The sequence below is a fragment of the Populus trichocarpa genome, chromosome 10 (genome assembly GCF_000002775.5).
Source record: "Populus trichocarpa isolate Nisqually-1 chromosome 10, P.trichocarpa_v4.1, whole genome shotgun sequence".
Classification (NCBI taxonomy): Eukaryota; Viridiplantae; Streptophyta; class Magnoliopsida; order Malpighiales; family Salicaceae; genus Populus; species Populus trichocarpa.
This window is the reverse complement of record NC_037294.2, coordinates 10,281,738-10,299,731: the sequence shown is the minus strand read 5'-3', so window position 1 is coordinate 10,299,731 and position 17,994 is coordinate 10,281,738. Positions and strand designations below refer to the sequence as shown.

The following is a 17,994-nucleotide window of genomic DNA, read 5'->3' as shown; positions in this document are numbered from 1 at the left end:
TTATTTTTCAAACATTCACAATTCTCTCTTTACAAAAAATAAAAATATGTGTGTATTTATACAAAATAGTACAAATTGCAGACACGGTTACAAAAATGAAAGAATGGAAGAGGCCATGATGATACGAGTGTTTCAGGACCTGTGATTTGGTCTAGCATCGCTGATCCTCCGAAACAACTTCAACAGGCACAAAGAAACCCTTAGCTTCAAGTTCTGAGTCCAGGGAAATATATAGGAGATCTTCAACTTTGATTAGTAGCCACGCCAAACTGGACATTAAGACGGGGGAAAGCAGCATCACTAGGCAAAGCGTTGCCGGCGTAGTGCATTTCATTTACTTGTGGGCAGCTCGGTCCGTTCCTACCAGGAATGTTGGTGCATCCTGAACCTGCAGAAGGAGGGACAGGGCCTTTCTGAAGAGACTGCAATGAAAGGTCTTTATTCAGCTCTTCAGGTAATATCCTACTAGCTTTGTATAGTTGAACATGTAAAGAAAGCAGCAGAAGTACCGCCAAAATAAGGTTTAGGATCCTCATGATTTCTTGATGACAATTTCAAAACAAGCATGAACAATTTCTTGTAGTGGTGAGGAGTATTTATACTGATAAAGGTTGAAGGGTTCGGTGATTTTTTTATTTGTTGAAAGATTTCGACTGTTGACCGCTAGGTTTTTTTTTAAAAAAAAAAACTATCAAGAAATTGAACAGGTCTAAACAAGAAAAGGAGATTTTCGTGAACTTGAATACCAAGTTTTTTCGTTTTTCCACCTACTTACATGCATAAACATTTGTTTTCTTTTGCTGGATAAGATTTTTCCCGTCAAATTTATCGTGTTGAGTTTTGACCTGTGAGGAAATTTCTTGGAACTGCAGTTGCTCTGACCTTTGAATGCTTGATCACAATGTGCTTGTTTCTATCAATGTTGACATACGTGGCTTCAAATAAGAAATGTTTCAAGTGAAAACATCGTCTGTGACTCTGTGTCATCGAATTAGAGGCCTTTTCTTTATTATCCCAGTGGATTAAGTACTCTCTACAAAGGTAACACATTTCATCCTTGCCGTGTTCTTCATGAACAGTTAGTTCATCACAACCATTATAAAACATGGCTAGCAATTTTGTCTGCCCCTTTCATGCTATGGAGAGACTCCACACTGATGGTTGCAGAAAAAAAATGTCTGCTCCTAAGCAACTGGTAATGGCCTCAAACCCAGATGGAATCAATCTCTACATAACCATAAAAACTTTGATACGTGCGTTCACTTTCAAGAAACCAAACTCAGATCTCAATAATCAGAAGGAACTTAATTCAAGATTGTAGTTTAGAGGAGTCTTGATCCACTGTGGTTTCTCATTGGATAATTGATGTGGTTCAAATTTTAGTCAGTAACGATGGGTTATATTCCATCAGATGCTCATTCAAATATTAATCAAACCCAGAAAACACATCAAAACCTCGTTATAACTAAAAAGCTGGAGGCAGAGAAGGCAGAAACACTCTTTACAAAATGTTTTCTTATGAAAAGATTACAACCTCACTCCAATTCTAAGACCCAATACATTATTACAACGGGCAATCACCCACCAACTTGCAGGCAAGCTCCCTCTGAGAGATTCCTTCAATGTCCATTTGAAGGTCGAAATACTGTGTAGCCATTGACCCCGCATGCCATATTTGAATACTCTGGATTAAAATATGGGGAACTATCACCGTCGGCATTTCTCATGCCCATCAAGGAAATATCAGAGCCAGCCATCTGCCACTGGTTTGAAATCAACCCATCAATATGCCCATTTGCATAAGGCATTGAGCTAGCTTGTGGAATATATTCCCTTGGCGTGTCAAAATGGGTTCCAGAAGAGCTATAGCTTCGCTGAAATCCACCATCATGGTAACTCCTGGTGCGCTCGAACCTGCAAGGGCTATTGGTTGAGGAACCCAAATCACCTGATACACCCAAGTCATTTGGAAAAGAGAACTGCCGATTCAATAGGTGTGGCCCATTGCTACGGAAGACTCTGCTTGCCTCGGCTGCCTTCCCTACAGCATGTTCCTCATCAAGCAAATCATTGATGATATCAAGATGTGGGAACTCATCTGTCAGCCCACTTTGGGTCTGACGCCCAGATGTACAGGCTGGGAACTCACTGGAGTAGTGCACCTGTGATCCACTGCGTACAGGATTGTACAAGTCAATGTTTTGCATACCATTTATCAGGGAAGAAGGGTCACCACTCATGCTTCTACTAGCATCCCTTTGAGAGCTCTCCATCCATTGGCGTCCATCTTGTAAGACATCTCGAGTTACCATACCAAAAGGAAAGCCAGATTGGTGAGTGTTTGGGTCTACCCTATCAGAGTTCAATGGTGGTAAAAACATCGGTGCAGATACCAATGTAGATGGCTGCACGTGCACTGGTGATAGGTTCACTCCTGTACTTGGAGAGCTGGTATGGGTGAAACCAGATGAGCTGGAACCAACAGCATTACCAATAATGGCATTTCGATAGGACTGCGGAACATAACTATGAGTAGCTGGTGAAGGGTCAGGACCCAGCCGGCCAGCTGCACTAACAGAACGAGAAAGTAAAGGAGTTGTTTGGACTACAGATATGGGAGCAGCAGTTGGCCTGGGACCAGGCACCAGAGGAGCACTGGAGGGCCTTGACATGGCAGGCACTTGTTTTAGAGTTGGTTTGTCAGACTGTTTTGCAGTTGGCACATTCTGGATCTCAGGTTTGGGAATACCAGCATTTTGGGGGGAGGTAGCTGAAGTTGCAGCTTTATCAGCCTGCATTGAGCAATTTGAAGATGCTTTCTTAACTTGACTGAGATCCATGGTAGCCGAACTCTTGCTTTCTGACTTCAATTGAACAGTGGATGGGACATTTTTAGGAGGACTTGTCGGAGGGCTTCTGGGAGAAGATGGTACAGCTGCTGTCTTTTCTTTAGGTCTTTCTACCTCAACCAGGTCTTTGTTACTCGTCTGCTTTTGCATAGAAACAACTGCGTCTTCCTATTTCATAGAAAAGAAATGTCCATCAAGACATGCTCAAGTAGAACAGATTAAATGTATCCACAGAAATAAAGCAGCATTCAGAAACAGAAAGCCAAAAGATTTAAGGGATTCAACTCGAATTGAAAAGAACACAAAGGCATAAAATCGCATGGTGGCCAAACCTTCAAGAATTGCCTTTGAACTTGTTGGAATAAAAAGTGATAAAGGGAAAGGAAGAAAGAACAGCCTCATAGCAAAGACAGCCAAAAACTCCTTTGCATTGATTAATTCCTAAAATATTCTATGAACCTAGTAGAAGAAAAATTCATCTTCCCCGAATGAAGAAGAAACAAACCAGGATTAAACAAACACAATAAAAGCAAAATAATAAGATGAAAATGGAAGAAAAAAAATCTAAAAACACTTGCGCTGTAGTCACCACGATGCTAAATAAGACAACAGAGAAGACCCTTCATACCCAAGAAGCTGATGCAACGAAAACATGTAGCCAACCATGCTATTAGGCGTCAAAAAGGAGAAAGCTACAAAAGATAAGCAGCCCGCCAAAATTGGATTTGAACATTTGATGCTTGTTATACAGTTCTATATTGTTTGATGGTTTAAACATTATTGAAAGAGTAGAAATTTGAGATCAAGGCAAAAGATTAGCAACTTCACCTTTCCTGTCTTAATTACATGTTGTTCAAGCTTCACCATCCTATCCTGCAAATCATGAACAACAGCCTCAAGCTCGCAATCAGCAGCCTTGCTACTTCTTGTGACATCGCTATGATCACCAGTATCTGATGCAGGCTCAGGAGGCTGATTATCCATTTCAGCTGTCCAACTCGCATCATGTGCCATCTTACCTCGCTGATTCTTCCCTCTGCAGATATGAAATGCAAAATGAATGCCACATAATCAAGTCCTGCAGTGGAAAAAGCACGCGTAGGCCACATGTTTACCACATACCTGCTAGGCAATTTTTCAAATTGATAGTTCAAGTACGAGTTTCCCTTATATGGGTCATTCATTACTACTGAAGGGACTGAATCAGTAGAGCATGTTGAGGAACTATCATCCATTGCATATGTGCTCCTTTTATCACTTGTCCCGTTTGGCACAGATGACAAGCCACTAACTCCACTGCTACTGACTTCGGTGGGAGGATGAACTTCTGAGCTGTCAGTATCCCAATTGACCGGGCTTGCATCTCTGTCTTCTGAATCATGCTGGAGCACTTCAGCAACACCATCCACTGAATCAGACACATCAGAGACATCTTCCAGAACCTCAGGCTTTTCCATCACAGGCCGCACCTCCTCAACAGCAAACTCCTTATTCTCATTACTAAGATTTGACTCTTGGTACTTGTCTACCACAGCAACACCAGACCTATCCTCTCTACCTTTATCCTTCCCTTTGCGATTGTTCCGTTTTTGTTTAGCCTGTATTTATAAGAAGCATCAGCATTCAAACAAATTAAACCTTGAAAAGGGTGGATTGGGGTTTTCTTGATTGGGGGGGGGGGGGGGCTTTGAAGTTTTTTTTCCTGAAAGAGAAAATCTAGCCATCCACCATGCATTTTAGATAAATTTGCATAGTGATTATGGCCCTCAAAAAATCCAAGCAACACTAGAAGGAATTCCAAAGGGCTTCAGCAAGTGAATTTTCTAAATCAAGGTTTCAGAATCCTAATCGTATGGTGACACTGTAATCTGACACCACCTGAATTCAATAGGGGAGTTCAGACTACATTTTACTCAATTCTTATTAAGAAAGAAAAATAAGCCACCTGTTTTTTCTTTAATTTCTTTTCCTTTTCAGTTGCTCCACGTTTAGCCTTCTGCTCACTTTCTGCAAGCCATGCTGCCTCTTCTTCACGAATTAGCTCTTCTTGCCTCTTCAAAGCAACAGCTTCCTGGTAGGAAACTTCAATTTTATGGCTACACGTGAAGCAGACAAAAAATCAGGGCATGCATGGATAACAATGAGGAACACTTGTCATGTCACAAAGAATCAGAAAATTGCTATGCCAAGATAAGCAGTGCTCGTTATGCCAATAAATTGTTATTAGTGTTTACTAATTGGTATTTAATTTCATCATTCATTAATATTTGCAATGTATTTACTGCTTCAGTATTGAGCAGATGAAAAAATAGCATAATGGGCTCCAAATAAAAGTAAAATGACAACAAAAATATTAAGATATTAGCAAAAATGCTTGGACTTCCATTAGATTAAATTCCAGAAGGTTATCCTCATTGAAAAAAGGACTTCCAAATCAGTGGATTACTCCAAAAAAATTGATTTAGGCAAAAGAAAAGGTGCATGTGGCTGAAATATGGTTCCAGTTAAGTCTGAAATGGAAGAGTCCTAGCCGCATGAAGAAACTAACAAACATTTTTACAGCAAAAAAAAATTAAGTATTAGTGTATTACTTAAAAATATGAGCAAGGACAAATATTTCCACCGTCCTACGACCCAATTCTGTTAGACGCCTTTCATCACGCTCAATTGAATCCTTGTTGAAGTCCTCTCCAGAACTTCCATCCTGGGTATAAATGCAAAAAGTTTTCAAGACATAAGAAGCTTAATTAGTCACAGTCATGAAGCATGCAGAATAATCAAGATATTGACAACCATCAAGCAAGGAAAAACAGCCAGCATTTTCATGCTCTTCAGAATATAATCCAGTGTACATAATAAAATCTATAATTATGTGATATCACCATCACTCCTATTACCATCAACATACAGCCACTTCCATCATTGTCCCCACCCTAATGCTGTCACCAACACTCTGAAACAATTATATGTAGCAGCCATTGTATACCTAAAATGTTCTATTCTTATTATGTACATGTGCTATTCCAGCAAACAAACTGTTTCTAGAGAGATGCAAGCTAATTAATGGCAGAAAATTGTTTGCATAACAAGTAAAATTAGCAACTGCATACGATTTTCTAACTTGTGGTTGAAGCTTAAGCCCAATAAGTTAAACCCAATGCCACCAACAAAGTTTCTCTAGGATACCAAACACATGAGACAATTTGTGAAATCGCAAAATCCACCATTCAAGTATTCAAGGGCTCCAAAAAGAGACCTTAGGAGTAATGACAATACAAACCATCAATGATTTAAAACAAACTACTAAAATGATTCAACTGCTTAAAATTCCCACAGTAATTTTTCATATTGACTGCCTATATGCATAGCTGAATTCATAAAAGATTCGAACACTAAAAAATGGTATCCAGCAACCCAACCCACCTTTGTACGATTCTGAGGGCCCTTCTCATCTTTTGGAGGCAATGGTTCCATGGCAGCCCTCTCAAGTAGTAGCAGCACATCATCCACCAACACAAACATATCTTTTTCAACACAAACAATTGGAGCTGGCATTTCTTCAGCATCCAATAATTTTGCCCTTCCCTTCTTGCTCTTAGTTTGGCCTTCAAGAGCCTTCAATCCGCTATACAAGGAATCCATTACCAATGTAGATGTGACTTCCTTCTCGATAAAGAAATGCTTTACAACTACTTTCAGAATTACATCTGTTTTCTCCCTGGACATGCGGCGCCGGGCATTTTGATCCATTCCCAACCAAAAAGCACAAAAGCTGCAACAGTTGCAAATATTATCATCACAAAACTATACTGACCAGAAACACAAGTAAAATAAGCTATAATTGCCACCAAAAAATGATATCACAAAAAGAAAACTGTTAATAAAGGCAATAAATTAATGATATTATGCAGGCTCGTAGGACTACCAAAACAACACAATTTTCATAAAGCAGCATGTTGAGAAGTCAAAACCACTGACAACGATTCTATTCTAATGTATAAAGTAACAATCATTTTCAAAGATTGAGATACAATACCTTGACCACCTATTTTTGTCCTCTAACAACTTCCCAAGTTTTCCCCGTCTCTCTTCCACAAAACGCCGACAAATCTGCTCTACATTTGTCAAATATACTCTAACAAGTTCTCTCCTATACTGGCAATCGAGGCAACGAAAAGGCCGATCTGCTTTCTCCCTACACATGAAAAGCAGTCTCACAATGAGTATGGTTAACAATGAGAAACACCTAGAGCATTTTCTTGCAGAAAAAATAATACAACAGTTCCATGCAATCAACAGATGAACAGTACAACAGACATACTCAAGTCACGACTCTTAATGCCAGAACTTCAAATTGGTAAATACAGCCTCCATTATCAAAGTTCATTTACAAAGGACCCCGACCATAAACTCATTGTGATAGCCTCATGAGGTTTGACATGACATTATTGCAACAACAATAATACCATAAAATGAGTTCTCTTTTTTATTCAGTGAAACTCACTCCTTTAGAACAAAAGTTATGTTGACAACTTTTTACAATTTGCCTGTTTTCACATAGGAATATCTCATTTACATACCCCATGGAGCCAACATTGACGAGAATGTAATTATAATTCATTATAGGAAACATGGTATGCTCAGCTCACTTTAAAATTGAAACACTAAAGATAATCATATCGAATTGCCAAAAAGTATACGTATACACATAGATGGATCAACTGAAATGCCAGATAATTAACTGTCCAGTTTCCAGCTCATGTAAAATAATATTTTTGGGACGCGGTGATAAAAATATATACTTCGGGGCAGGATTACAGCTCAGTTAACAAAATTTATAACAAACAGATAACTAAAAACTTAAAGATCCAACAAGAATAACTTCATTATTGAGACAACTTCAGATTTGATGAGAAATTTATATTAATGAGCCATAACTACTCTTAAAACATCTAAATTTAGATTCTGACGCAACTTCTCAAAAATATTAAACTTGGAATGGACAAGCAAGAAAAACATGCAAGACAATTATACTGCCATCACAAAATACTTTACAAATAGTGGACCATAGGGTTAAGTAATAGAATAACATGAACAGCATGACGGTGCAAAATGCAGCACAATCACTGATAGACATCAAACATATATAAACCAGTAACTTATCAGAAACCTGATGACTTGCACTTGAGCCTTTATAATAAGAGTGTCAGTTGCATCTAAAAACCCATCTGACACTTTTGATAACTCCATAAATTTCTTCCATCCCCAGTCATGTTCTTTCTTCCAAAACCGATGTAATGTATCTGCAAATTTTTCTTTTGGTTAATAGTAAATCAACAGTTCCATTACTGACTTCAGACAATATTTAATCAACTAACCAGAATATTTAGATTTTTTTGCATCTTTATTCACCACAGCAATCGTAAACTGTGCAAAATGACTCCAACCTGGTTCACAGATAAATAAAATTACACTGTTACAGGCACAGAAAAAAAAACAAAGAGCAGTGACTATAACTGCAATTTCAAGTCAGTAGCACCAAACCTGGAAGAAGTTTGTCATGGTTGGCAACACAGAGAAATAGTGAAAGATGATTGCAGACATCACAACCTTGGGGATATATTAAAATGTACCTGTCACCAGAAGCAAAAGAATTAAATCAATAATAGCATTGAAAGTTGCACTGATTTTCTGCAGGTCAGTAGCATCAATGCAACAAAACTTGAGAAAACCTATATAATTGAGATGTCAACATAATCATCAAAATTCATGCTCAATAATGTGAAAGTTGGCCTCTTTAAAATGAAAAGGTGGAATATAAATCAGCCAATATGATACATTTTACTAGTTTTTTTTTTATTTTTTATTAAAGTGCATGATGATTTATTTTACTTGTTCTTTATGAGAAGAACATCCATCAGTGAGATTCAAGATATTACCAATTGGCTACACCAAACATATGGAAAACCAATAAACTCCTTTCATTCGCTTTATTGCAAAGCTTATAGCAGAAGTGTAAGAAAAATATTGCATTTATCTCTGGATAATAAGCTTTACCAAACGACTTGAGGGTGTTTGGGAGTGTAGTTGTGGTTGCTTTTCAAAGTGTTTTTCACTCAGAAATGCATCAAAATAATGTTTTTTTATTTTTAAAAAATCATTTTTGACATCGGCGTATCAAAATGATCTGAAAAAACCAAAAAAATATTAATTTGAAGCAAAGAAAAAAATAAAAAAATTCCAAATTTTTTCGAAAGCACTTTTGAAACGCAAAAACAAACAGGGCACGCAGTAGAACACATAAGTCATCTCATGTAAATCTCTCTCTATCATAAGCACATATTAAAAAAATATATGCATGAGGAAGTTATATAACAAATTCAATATTAGCTGCAAATAACTAGTGAAGGTTTGTTTATAGAAAAAAGATTCATATGATGCAGTAATACAATCGATTTTAGCAAGGTACATCACATCCCTCATATCATGTTGCATCACATGTTTTGGACTTGCATACGTGAGAAATAATGAAGTCTGAGAATTGGGGGGGGGGATTGCAATTGTTTCCTCTTTAATGGAGAACCCTATTTTAATTGAAGAGAGATTAATAAAGAATGAGACCAGTTTGTGATCCCAAAAATCATATATGATGGTTTCATATTCCCATCCAGAGTAAAGTGAAACATTTTTGGTTTTTGAAAAGCACAATTTAAGAAAGCTCTTTACCATTTGTAGCCGCCAACTTCAAATGCATTGCTTCGAAGTTCTCTTTTATTAATCTGTGAGAATTTCTCTATCTTCCATGTGTATTTTCCAAATAACTCAGAAGGTTTTGGCCCTATAAAAGAACAAAATCAGTTAGCAAAGAGTTGCCCACATAACAGCTTGTAGAGAGGGATAAGAAACTAAAGAAGCAATCACAAAATCTAAGAGTTAGGAGTCTTCTGCTATAGAAGTGGAAACTAATGTTAGTTAGCTAACATCTATTTAATCAAGTTTTCTTGCAGCTATTTATACTGAATTTTGTCAATTTCACATATACAACTGAGTAAAAAGATAGAACAAACCAATCTGATCCTTGATGCACTGCTACCATATCCATTTGCGATCACATAATTAACAAAAGAAACTTTACTGTTGCACTTCTTTCCACAAAGTGCGTGGGAAATTGATTGCTAAATGAAAAACTCAAAATCCAGCAGTAAGTCAAAAAAATTCATTTTAGTTAGTGAATGTGCCTCTCTCGGAACCATTCTTGACATGGAGAGTGGGGGAGAGTGGGAGAGAAGGGATTTCATGATTGAGGTTTGGATAAGAGAGATTCTTCACAAAATTTATTTTATCTTGTACTGAGAATATAACTAGAACATTGGGGCTAATCTTCGAACATCTTGGTGTCAAGCTACTTTTTGCAGAACCTCCATGCAATAAGTCCAGTGCAATAGAGTTCAACCACCAAATGAAGGAGAATAGAACCAGTTCATTTTTCCCTTAATACTTCCAACAGCTTTTACACTCTAGCTTCCAACATTGAATTTCGAAGAGCCTTATTTTGCTCACTGGCAAAAAGAATACACACACTAAAACATAAAAACAAAGGAGAACCAGAACGAAAATACAAATACAATAAATTATATGGAGAACCAGCACATACCTCCATCATCGTCATCGTCAGTGTCCCAATAAGGTGGCGAAGTTGATGGGGTTCCGTTTTCCACCTGCTCAGAGGACCGCCATTCCGCCAGCAATTCACCTGACTGGCAACGCTGTCCACTTGAAATGCCCTCCGTGGACCTTCCAACTCCAGCTTCCTCACCCACAATCCCAGCCATTTCCCACTCCAAAACTCCTTCCCCCACGATCCTTCAACTTCCCTCACTACATAACAAATAAAATCAATAAGAAAAAACAGGAATACAGCCCCCAAGCATACAATTTTTATGCCAGCACATAACACGAACATTAAACAAATCAATTCAGTTCACATAACTACAAGCATTAAAAGAACTACTCATTACTCGATACCTACAAAACCAGAAACTATATATATACAAAAAATAAATCTTTGATATCACGAGGAGTAGAAATTTCAAAAAAAAAAAAAATTAAGGTTGCTGACAAGTCTAAGAAACAGAAAACAACATGGATTTTGAATATTGAACTCTGCATCCATTGCGGCCTCATAAAACACAAACCTCCACTCAATCATTATCTCTAAGAGATTGTTTAGCTAACTTATATTTATTTTTTAATTTCCACACAAAAATAAACAGCAAGAAAAACATTCATAGCAACTAAGTCTTTGTTTGTTTGAATTCAATCCCTTAATTATACTGGAAATCAAAAACCCATCATCAAGAAATTACAATCAGCAATAAACCCTTGTCTCTTTTAATAAATAAATAAAAAACCAATTGACTGAAGCTCAATAATAATCGAAAAGATTATAAAAAATAAAAATAAAAACCCAGATAAATAAAACTAAAACTATTTGTGAAAACCCAATTGCATGAAACACACGCAAATTAAGATAGTTTAGAATCTGAGACCAGAAAACAAAGATCCAATACAAGATTCCCAAATAAAACCCGATCAAAAAATAAGCTGAAAAACGGGATTAAATATAGAGAATTAGAAACCACATCGTGTAGATCGATGTGGATACAAACCTGAGCTTTGACAATTGGGGTTATGGGCAAAGCTATACGAGATTCTAGAGAGAGAGATAGAAAGAGAAAGAGAGGTTCGAAGGAGCAGCAAAAGAACGAAGGAAGAAACCAAAGGCGGAGGCCGAGAAAGAAAATTTGTAATTTCTTTGTTTTTTTTTTATGTTACTAGTACTACTATTATTATTAATTTTTGTTTTTTTTATTTTTTAAAAACCAATTTGTTTATTTATTTATTTACATTTGGGTAGACTGTATACCGTAGCATGAGCTGTGAGGTCTTGAAAAAATAAATTAAAAATGAGTGGTCAAATTGGATAAATATAGAAAAGAAAATGAAATAATGAAGAAGAGGGTGCTGTTTGTGCGTGAAAGAGGCGGTGGGTTAATGTGGGAGAGCAGAGCAAGACATGGTGGCTCTTCTTGCTTGCCTCTTTTTTTTTTATGTGCCTAAAGTTTTTTTTTATTTGAGAGAGTGATAAAATAAAATTAAAATTCTACGATTGGCTAGACAAGTTGTGGAGTCCACTCTCACTAGGAGAGTAGAATTTATTATTATTATTATTATTTATTTCGTTCTTTGCACCTGGGAGTGTTTCTTGTTTAGGGTTTGTGTGGTGGTGGTGGTGGTGGTGGTGGGTGGTGGGCTGTAGGAGGCTGTGGAGAAAGGGATGGTTTGGGCTTTGGGCTAGTATAACTTTAAGTATTCATGGGCTGAACTTGGAACGTTGGGTTTGATATTTTAAATGGCCGTTGGAGTTTGGGCTTAACCCATTTGTAACTTTGTATGGAAGATCTGTTTTTCCCCTCTCTCTTGGGCAGATTGAATGTATCATACCAACAGGACGTTTAAAAAAATCAGAATCGACGCTGCAGCTCCTCTGATTACACGAGTGATGAATAGCTTAAGTGATATATTAAATATCTCACATCTTACACCTGATATATATATATATATATATATATATATATATATATATATATAGATATATATATAGATATATATCAAGAGTTAACTTGGAAAACTTTGGGCTATGATGCCAACCAATATAATTGAAAATAAAGTATTAAGAGATTTTTTTATTAGTTAAAACCCTGAAAAAAAAATATCATAACTATAAAAAAACTAAAAAATATTTAATTTTTATTTATTAAAATCTCATCATTAAGATTAAGAGGCAATTACAACATAAAAACAATAGAAAAAATATTTTTAAAAAAAAACTAAAAACTCTTACAATAAAAAAAATAAAATATCTAAATTAAAAGATAAAATAAAAATAAATAAAAAAATATGTATTTTCTAAAAAGGCATGCATCAAGCACTTGAGGTCGTGGTCTGGCTGGGGAAGGGACTTGTTTCCTTCTTCTGCACCTAGGTTCGATCCTCTTTGTGCATGTATGTCACCCCCATGGTGCCTTACATGTCCGTTAGGCTTGCAGGATGTTCAGTGAGTCCAGAGATTAGTTGTGGTGTGCGTAAACTGATCCAAACACCCGGGTTATTAAAAAAATAAAATAAAAAAAACATGCATCACGAACATCATAGAACATTATAGGACCCATCATTCTGCTTTAAGTGAGGTACATGCGCTACATTGGCAGCATGGCCACCAAGTCAATGCCCACTAGTATCACAAAATATCTCCTTTAGCTGTCAGTTCTAGATTACCTCGACTTGACATATCATATCTGTATTGATATGAACCTAGTTTTTTTTAAAATAAAATTTGAATTGTATCATAAATATATTTTAAAAAATAAAAAATATTATTTTAATATATTTTTATTTAAAAAATTAAAAATACCAAAAAAATCATTATAAGCAAGGCAAGGATATTTTTTTAGTTGATTCTTTTTTTTTCTTTTTGATAAAATTAGATATATGTGATCTGTCAATCTCATCTTAAAATTTTTTCTACTAAAATAAAATAAACCAAGGAAGGGAGCTCCTTGCCGCCCAGTTACCTTTCAAAAAATTTGATTTAGCGGCAAACCAAGTAATTTAACGACAGAACCAAGTCCTTTTCCATTTTCAAATTAGTTTCAACACTCTGAATCCTGTTCCTACTCCACTTCAAAACGACGTTTCAAGCATCCGAATCGTTTCTCTCTACCAATGGAACCCCCAATACTGAAATTGACAATGGTGCGAGGTCCTAGAGAAGGCGAAACCCTAGAATTCAGACCCGGATCCACTGTCCGAATCGGCCGGGTTGTACGCGGCAACAACGTCCCTATAAAAGACGCCGGAATCTCCTCAAAGCACCTCGCAATCGTATCCGAACCAGGAAAATGGAGTCTCCAAGACCTTGATTCCTCCAACGGCACCACTCTCAACACCACTACTCTCTCCCCCTACAAATCCTTCGATCTCCGCGACGGCGACACCATCAAACTTGGGGAGTTAACTTCGATCCTCGTCCAATTCAACGTTCACGAGGAAACCTCGCAGTTGAGACGCAATCCGGGGAGACGTGCTAAAGAATCCAGTAAAGTAGGATCTGTCGCAGCGAATCGGAGCCGCAGAGGAAATGAAGAGGAGAGGGAGAATGCTGAAAATTTGGAGGAAGAGAATGTTGAGAAATTGGAGGTAAAAAGTGAGGTGATAGTTCCGGAGAGTAGGGGAAGAGGGAGACCAAGGAGGGCTAAGGCTTTGGAGAAGGAATTGGATAGTGTGGTTCCTGCTGAGGCAAAGAGAGTGAATTTGAGGAGTACTAGAAGTAGAAAGAACGAGGATTGTGTTGTTTTGGAGAATTTGGGAGTCGATTGTGGTGAATTGGGTAAAAAAGTGCGTGGAGGTAGGGGGAGGAAAAAGAATTTACAGGTAGTGCCAGCGGAGAATGTTCAATGTGATGTTGTGGATGTTAAGGAGAATGTTGATTTAGCGATGAATGCACAAGAAGAGGTGAAAGAGGTTGCTAATGAGAAGAAAGTTGAGACCGTGGAAGATGTCCACAAGGAGATCACGGAAAAGGAAACGAGTTTTGGAGAAAAGTGTAATGACACAGCCAAGGGGAATGATGCTAAGGACGGTGATGTTAGTGAGGCACAAGTTAGTGCCAATGAGAATTTGGAGAAGGGGAAGGAATTACCGGATTTGGAGAAGATGACACTGGAGGAGTGGTTTAATTCTATGGAGGTGGATTTGCCAAAGCAGATATTAGAGGTCACGGAGGAGATGGTTGAAGGGATGAGAAGGAAGGCGGAGCGAGTTCGGGAGTATATGATAGAGCAGAAGAAAAAACAGGGTGTAGGGACTGTGGGCTAGAGAAGGTAGCCAGTTTTAATTTCTCTCCCTCTTTTTTTTCCCCATCTTTTGTTATGATTGAGATATGCATATCATATGTTTCAATTCCTATTAATATGGTGGAGCTTTGTGTGCATGCCTCTAAATGTACATGTTCTTCTTCTGAAAACTATGGTAATTTTTATGGCGAGTTATTCCTGCTAAGAGGAGCTAATAGTGTTTTAACGAGAGGCTACTGTTTGCAGTGCAAGCAGTTGAAGTGAGTGGATTTTTCTTTCAGCTTAGTGTAGGGGGACACCATGTTCCATAAGATGTGTATTAAATTGGTCTTTTAGAGTAGCTCTTAGCATATAGTTGTGTGTTTATGCTGGATAATTTGGGATCTTAGTGAGGTTCGTAAGCCTAAAGACTTTATAATTGGCTATAACGGAGCACTAACCTGCCAGAAAACTTAGAGGCTGTTAGCATGCATAGATGTTTTCTACTGCTCTGCATAAAGTTGATCAAACTGTCATGTTTCCATCCCTAATAAACTAGACAGGGTTTTGAATGGTTTCATTGAATTTGATGAAAGAGTTGCAATGTGACGGGATCATTTATCAACGACCTTATATTTGATGTTGATTGTACTCTAGCAAGACAAGGAGTTCATAAAGAAGCTATGTCTGAACATATAGACCACGACACTGCAATAGAATTGTTGTAGAAACATAGCAGATGCTGCTAAAAATTGAAATTGTTTTGAAACTGAGATCGTGCAAATTTTTGTAACCGAGATTATGATTCAAAAGAACTTGCTGTTTTCTTCAAGTTGTAATTGGTGGATAGAGCTGCAGGCTTCTAGGTTCTGATATGACTTATATTAGCAGTTCTGGACGTTTGAGATAGGATATTGATTTGTGCTGGTTCTGAGGTATTGGGGGCTTGGAATGCTGGCAAGCTTCTGCTGGCTTTTCCAAATGCGGTTTCTATTTCATCAGCACAGTGTTCCTAATCAGCAGGATGTCCAACTCTTATTTACCAATTTTCCCTTGTCACACGTGGTCTTTATGTGTTTCTTGTTGTTTCTGCTTTCTGATTGCACTAATTCTTCGAATGATACTGGGCCTTTGTGCCTCTGGGAAACAAGGATGAATTTACTTTATGGCTGTTTTTCTTAATGATTAGCTACATAAATGTGTTCATCTCCATCAAATTCTCCATGTTATATGAAAATAAATAGTGGCGTATACATATTGGTAACAATTAGATACTTGGGTCTGTATTAGAGGCGTGCTGTTAGCAATAGATGATGACAATGTAATGCCTTATTACTGAAGTAACATCAGATTTGCGCAAGTGAACTAGTTTGTAGAACACAGAATGACAATCCTCTTTGCTTACCGTTTATCCTCTTTTCCACCTGGTCATGATTATTTATATCTAGTGGCATATTTCTATTAGCAATTGGGTTTCTTATGTGATTGCGCTGAATGCAAGCTCCCCTAGCTGTTCTTTAGTACTTCTACTCACGGTATTCACTATAGGGAAAGATTGTCAAGACTGCATAGTTACTCAAATTTCCAAGTAGACCAATTGACTTGAAACAAAATAAATCTTCACAACACCTGGTCATTATTATCCCATGGCAGCTTTGGAATGACAATATTGACGTTATAAGTGAATCTACTAGTCATTTGTTCAACTTACTTCCCACTTCTGATTTTGTTGGGGTATAACAAAAATTGTGTTAGTTTCTAGGTTTCATTTTGTAATGTTATTTGTTTTTCTAAGGGTATATAACTGGTGGACAAAGTGAGGTGTGTTCACGGTTCTAGTTAATCTCAGAATAGCTTGAATTTCCCTCAAATTGTTAGCTTATGGACAATTTCATCGTTTTTTCAAATGCGTTCAGTCTGTCTTTTTTATATCTAACAGCTTGAGGTTTTCCTTTCAGATTATCCAATGTTTATGTGGAGATGAGTTTAAGGATGCAATGCTGAATTTTGGAGTTTGAGCTCCTTCTGAACCGTCTCATTCGATGCAATTTGGTGTTGTGGAATGGAACTGCATAGAGCAGAGGATGCAGCTAAGTGTATTGAGTCAGCTGTGCTTTGAGGATAACCTCATGGTGGTATTTTGCAACATTTTATTACCATTATTAACTCACTCTACATCATGGTGAAATGCCCTAGCTTTTCTGATAGTATTTTTACTAAGCAGTAACATGCCATCTCCTCTTGATCTCTGCCCTCATGTAGCAGCATCCTTCAAACTGATATGAAAATCAAGTTGATGCTAGAATTAGGTTTTACCTGCTTCTATTGTTAGTTGGGTTTATTTGATTGGATTTGGTATCACATTGATGGTAGTGGGTGCAGTTCATGCCCTTGTGCTGCAGCACTAATAGAGTGATTTGCCCGCTTTATAGTGTTATGTCAAGACTCAATATTGCAATCAAGGATTGAAGCAAATAAAAAAAAATTAATTTTTTTTAAAAACACTTTTAAAATAAAAAAACAAACTGACTTTAAATTATTTCTATATCATAGAGCGAGCAAGTAATATCTATTAAAAAAAAATGAAAATTGTTGTTTCCAAACCTCCATTCACTAGAGCGCAAGTGAAAAAACATGCAATATTCTAAAGTGACAGTTTCTTGTACATATGTGTGCGTGGAACTGTGGAAGGACTTTGCTTACCTTAGATTTGTTATTTAACGAAAGGTCACTCTCAGTCCAAGCTAGATTACTTGAAAGTTGAAAGCCCGCTGAAGACGATTGCATAGCAAGTTAAAAATGATGACTTCCCGATTTATCTCGTCGGCTTGAAGTCCGGGCATGAGGATAAAATCATTAATTTTTTTATTTTGACATTTTAATCTAAAATATTTTTTATCCAGCATGAGACTTCTGGTTTAGAACTGGACTGAGTTTAAAAATAATAAATTTGATAATTTACTAAAAGCTTGACTGAAAAATAAAAAAAACAATAAGTTATAATCTTCCAATGATATTTTTTTGAAGAGAAGTTTCAAACATATAAATAAAAAATAACAAATGTCAATCTATATAATCCAGTTTGTTTTTGCATTTCAAAAATATTTTTGAAAAAATTTAAATTTTTTTTATTTTTTTTATTTTAAATTAATATTTTATGATGTTCTTAAATTATTTTGATGCAGTAATTTTAAAAATAAAAAAATATTATTTTAATATATTTATAAATAAAAAACACTTTAAAAAGGAAC

General features: G+C 36.8%; 2 protein-coding genes across 2 annotated transcripts; one reads left to right on the top strand and one right to left on the bottom strand.

The window, feature by feature from the left end:
• Positions 1-1,377: 1,377 nt before the first annotated feature.
• Positions 1,378-11,903, bottom strand: LOC7474198 (TNF receptor-associated factor homolog 1a). The gene is made up of 13 exons (XM_002314653.4): positions 11,519-11,903; positions 10,504-10,727; positions 9,576-9,687; positions 8,394-8,482; positions 8,228-8,296; positions 8,020-8,152; positions 6,886-7,044; positions 6,273-6,621; positions 5,441-5,553; positions 4,795-4,945; positions 3,972-4,447; positions 3,678-3,885; positions 1,378-3,017 (listed from the first exon to the last, which is right to left on the bottom strand). The coding sequence occupies exons 2-13, from the start codon at positions 10,679-10,681 to the stop codon at positions 1,620-1,622; spliced, it is 3,435 nt and encodes a 1,144-aa protein (XP_002314689.2). The 5' UTR covers positions 10,682-10,727; positions 11,519-11,903; the 3' UTR covers positions 1,378-1,619.
• A 1,547-nt stretch (positions 11,904-13,450) lies between these two features.
• Positions 13,451-17,180, top strand: LOC7498028 (FHA domain-containing protein At4g14490). Its single transcript, XM_002315687.4, has 2 exons — positions 13,451-14,791; positions 16,702-17,180. The coding sequence occupies exon 1, from the start codon at positions 13,635-13,637 to the stop codon at positions 14,784-14,786; it is 1,152 nt and encodes a 383-aa protein (XP_002315723.3). The 5' UTR covers positions 13,451-13,634; the 3' UTR covers positions 14,787-14,791; positions 16,702-17,180.
• The last annotated feature ends 814 nt before the right edge of the window (positions 17,181-17,994 follow it).

Excerpts from the sequence above, each read along its gene's own strand:
- LOC7474198 (XM_002314653.4), bottom strand. The coding sequence starts at position 10,681 with ATGGCTGGGATTGTGGGTGAGGAAGCTGGAGTTGGAAGGTCCACGGAG. Across the intron at positions 8,153-8,227 it reads AAAAAAATCTAAATATTCTG|ATACATTACATCGGTTTTGG; the intron begins GTTAGTTGATTA and ends AAAAATTTGCAG. Across the intron at positions 4,448-4,794 it reads AGAAATTAAAGAAAAAACAG|GCTAAACAAAAACGGAACAA; the intron begins GTGGCTTATTTT and ends TTATAAATACAG.
- LOC7498028 (XM_002315687.4), top strand. The coding sequence starts at position 13,635 with ATGGAACCCCCAATACTGAAATTGACAATGGTGCGAGGTCCTAGAGAA.